Source organism: Sapajus apella, unplaced genomic scaffold (assembly GCF_009761245.1).
Source record: "Sapajus apella isolate SASKATOON/1434 unplaced genomic scaffold, GSC_monkey_1.0 scaffold6336, whole genome shotgun sequence".
Taxonomy (NCBI): domain Eukaryota; kingdom Metazoa; phylum Chordata; class Mammalia; order Primates; family Cebidae; genus Sapajus; species Sapajus apella.
The window spans coordinates 176-3871 of record NW_022443260.1 but is presented as its reverse complement, the minus strand read 5'-3'; the positions used below and the strand labels follow the sequence as shown (position 1 = coordinate 3871).

The 3696-nt window shown below is 38.4% G+C and overlaps 1 gene segment (V, D, J or C); it reads left to right on the top strand.

Moving 5' to 3' along the window:
* Positions 1 to 178: 178 nt before the first annotated feature.
* On the top strand, positions 179 to 810 carry LOC116548029 (the record flags this gene model as incomplete). The annotated part of the segment is given in 2 exon segments: positions 179 to 293; positions 397 to 810. Coding segments are annotated over 2 exon segments (460 nt in total), but the record flags the coding sequence as incomplete, so codon positions are not given.
* Positions 811 to 3696: the final 2886 nt, after the last annotated feature.

Genomic DNA, 3696 nt, shown 5'->3' with positions numbered 1-3696 from the left:
GTTTTCCTGAATGATAGGATTACTACCACTGGCCCCCAGGACATCCTGGTCTACTCCGTGCAGAGCCCTCTCCCCAGGCGTCCCACCCCACAGCTTGCTATGTACTAGAAGACATGCAAATAAGGCCCGCCTTTTTGCTGATGAAAAGCAGCCGGGCCCTGACCCTGCAGCTCTGGGAGAGGAGCCCCGCCCTGGGATTCCCAGCTGTCTCCACTTGGTGCTCAGCACTGAACACAGGGGACTCACCATGGAGTCTGGGCTCAGCTGGGTTTTCCTTTTTGCTATTTTAAAAGGTAATTAATGGAGAACTAGAGATACTGAGTGCGAGTGGACATGAATGAGGGGAACAGTGGGTATGTGTGGCAGTTAATGACAAGGGTGTCTCTGTGTTTGCAGGTGTCCAGTGTGAGGTGCAGCTGGTGGAGTCTGGGGGAGGCTTGGTCCAGCCTGGGGGGTCCCTGAGACTCTCCTGTGTGGCCTCTGGATTCACCTTCAGTGACTACTGGATGCACTGGGTCCGCCAGGCTCCGGGGAAGGGGCTGGAGTGGGTTGGACGAATTAATCCTAATGGAGATAGCACAAGCTACGCAGACTCCGTGAAGGGCCGATTCACCATCTCCAGCGACAACGCCAAGAACTCGCTGTATCTGCAGATGAGCAGCCTGAGAGCCGAGGACACGGCCGTGTATTACTGTGCGGACACAGTGAGGGGAGGCCCGTGTGAGCCGGGATACAAACCTCCTGCGGGGGCGCGCGGGGCCACCAGGGGGCGCGCGGGACCACCGAGGACGGGACAGGCCCCAGGAGCAGGTGCAGGGGGAGGTTTCCTTTCTCCTCAGCTGGAGAAGTCAGAACTCTGGAGTCTTGCAGGTTGTTATTTTTTTATACTGTTATTTAGTATGTATTTATTATCATTGGTATTTACGTTTTAATAATTTTAAACATTTTAGGCAGTGTCATTTTTTAAAAAATCTGCACTTAAGTTTGGGCTCAGTGGCTCACGCCTGTAATCCCATCATTTTGGGAGGGTGGGTTTCCTGAGGTTGGGAGTTTGAGGCCAGCCTGACCAACATGGAGAAACCCCGTCTCTACTAAAAATGCAAAATTAGCCGGCAGTGGTGGCCAGCCTGTACTCCCAGCTATATGGAAGACTGAGGCAGGAGAATCGATTGAACCCGGGAGGCGGAGGTTGCAGTGAGCCGAGATCACGCCATTGCACTCCAGCCTGGGCAACAAGAGCGAAACTCCATCTCAAAAAACAAAACAAAACAAAACAAACAAACAAACAAACAAAAAATATATATATATACACACATATGTATACTATGTACATATTCAACGTATATTTATTTTTAATTATTTGCAGTTATTCTTCCAGAATTTTATCATCTATTGCTATCAGCAACTATGGCTATGAGAACATAAATTTACAACTATAGACATAAGTCTAAATACGACAAACCTGTTCATAAAAGTGTAGTCATTTATATTTAAAATTATAATAAAATACATTTTAAAATATTTTCTAAATGATCAAACTTATTGATGAACTAAAAATAAATTATTGGAATTCTATGAAATCAATTCATAATTCATTTCAATAATTTTATATTGTTTCTATTATATCTATTTACTTAAACATTGTATATTGGTAGATTCAAAATAGCTAAGGTAAATTTCTAATGGCCTTGACACAAAAAATGAAAATATTTTGAGGTGATAAATATGCTAATTAGCTTTATTTTATTATTCCATATTGTACTAATAAATCACAACATTTCTTTGTACCTCATAAATATATAACAATTTATCTATTTTCAAGACAATGATTTAATGTAACCTGGGTCATGATGTTTTTTCCCTTGTCCAGGTCTGATTGGATTGTCCTGAGAAACCCATCCACACTCCTGCCTCCTCAAGGCTTCTGAGCGTGGCTCCATGAAGGGCAGAAGCAGGCACCACGGGTGAGTCCACAGGACCTGGAGCCTCCCTTTTAAATTAGGGGCTCCCCTCGGAATCACAGGGCTCTTCATTATCCTCACCCTGCTGTTGTACCAAACAAGAAACATCACACTTCAATTCATCAGGCTTTGCTTTAATTTTCCCTGAAAAATCAAGGTAATAATTTTTGCAATGAATATCACAACCTACTATGAATAAGCCCTTTCTTATGTACTAAGGTTTCTTCTGAGTTTACATGTATTACAGTTTCAATTTCTTTATAAGATGAGATATTAATGTCTCCATATTAGAGATTATTTTTCTAAGTCATTTCTGAAAATTAATTTGCCCAAGGGCCCATATGGCTTCTGTTAGAGATGCAGGATACAATTAGAAATCTTAGCAGTAACAGCTGGAAAAACATTGAGAATATATTTAACTTAGTACATGTGCTTTTAAATACTCTTATTTCCCTACAGGTTGTTACAGGTTATGATTTTACACATGATATTTGTAATTAATACTAATAAGACAGGTTAAAATATTGTATCAATTATTTAAAGACATTCGATAATAACAAAATGCATGTTCCAAAAAAAAAAAATGCATGTTCCACATATTTTTGAACATTCTGATTTCTCTATGAAATGTGTTTATTAACTTATGATTATCAGACATCACCCTTCTGATTTCTGAAATTTAATTCTAGCAGCTATTGTTGAATATATTTTACTAATTCATATTATATTGTTCACATTTTGAATATCATTTTATGATAATTGCATTATTTTTTAAGTTTTAAAATACTTTCATAAACTATTTTTTAATTTTTTATTTTTTAAAAAATAAACAACACAAGTGACCTTCTCCGTGCTTCCAGGCAGTCAGCCCCCACATTTACACAATGGTTTAATCTCTGCCGCTGAGGTTTCTTTTTTAAAGTTTTGAGCTTTATACATGGTCTCAAGCATTACAGACCCCTTTTCTGGTAAGCGGCTACTTTTGTTATTTTTGATGTTTATTTATGGTATTTCATGTGTAAAATTACATCCACATATTGTCATTTATTCACTTAATGGAATGCCTTTGATATAAAATCTCAACCAACATTTTGACATATATGGATAGAGAGAATGAGAGTGAGAGTGAGAGAGAGACAGAGAAATGTTATACCTGAGTCAGTCCATTAAGCAATAATGACAATAAGCTGGTCCATTTTCCTGTCGATGGATTTTGAATTTGTTCTCAGTTTATTAATATCGCAAGCAAAGCTGCTATAAATATTTTTTGTTTATATATATATATCTTTTTCCTTTTTATTCAGAAAATACGTGGAGTATGCATTTCTTCATCACAAAACTAAGCTTAATTTGATGATCTTTATGGAACTATAATTGATAATAAAAATTGTATATATTTAAGGTTCAGCACCTGATGTTGTGTTATAAATTGTTATATTTTCACTATGACCTAGGAATTAGAATATCTATTACCTCACAGTTACCATTTTATTCCTTGTCATTTATTATGTTTGTGTCCAGTGAGAACACCTGATTTCTATCCTTTACCAGAGATCAGGTTTGCAATACAGTCCATTGTTTACATTAGACCTCCAGAGACCAGGATAACTACAGTCCATTGCTTTACAGTAGACCTCCAGAGATCAGGATAACTACAGTCCATTGCTTTACAGTAGACCTCCAGAGACCAGGATAACTACAGTCCATTGCTTTGCATTAGACCTCCAGAGATCAG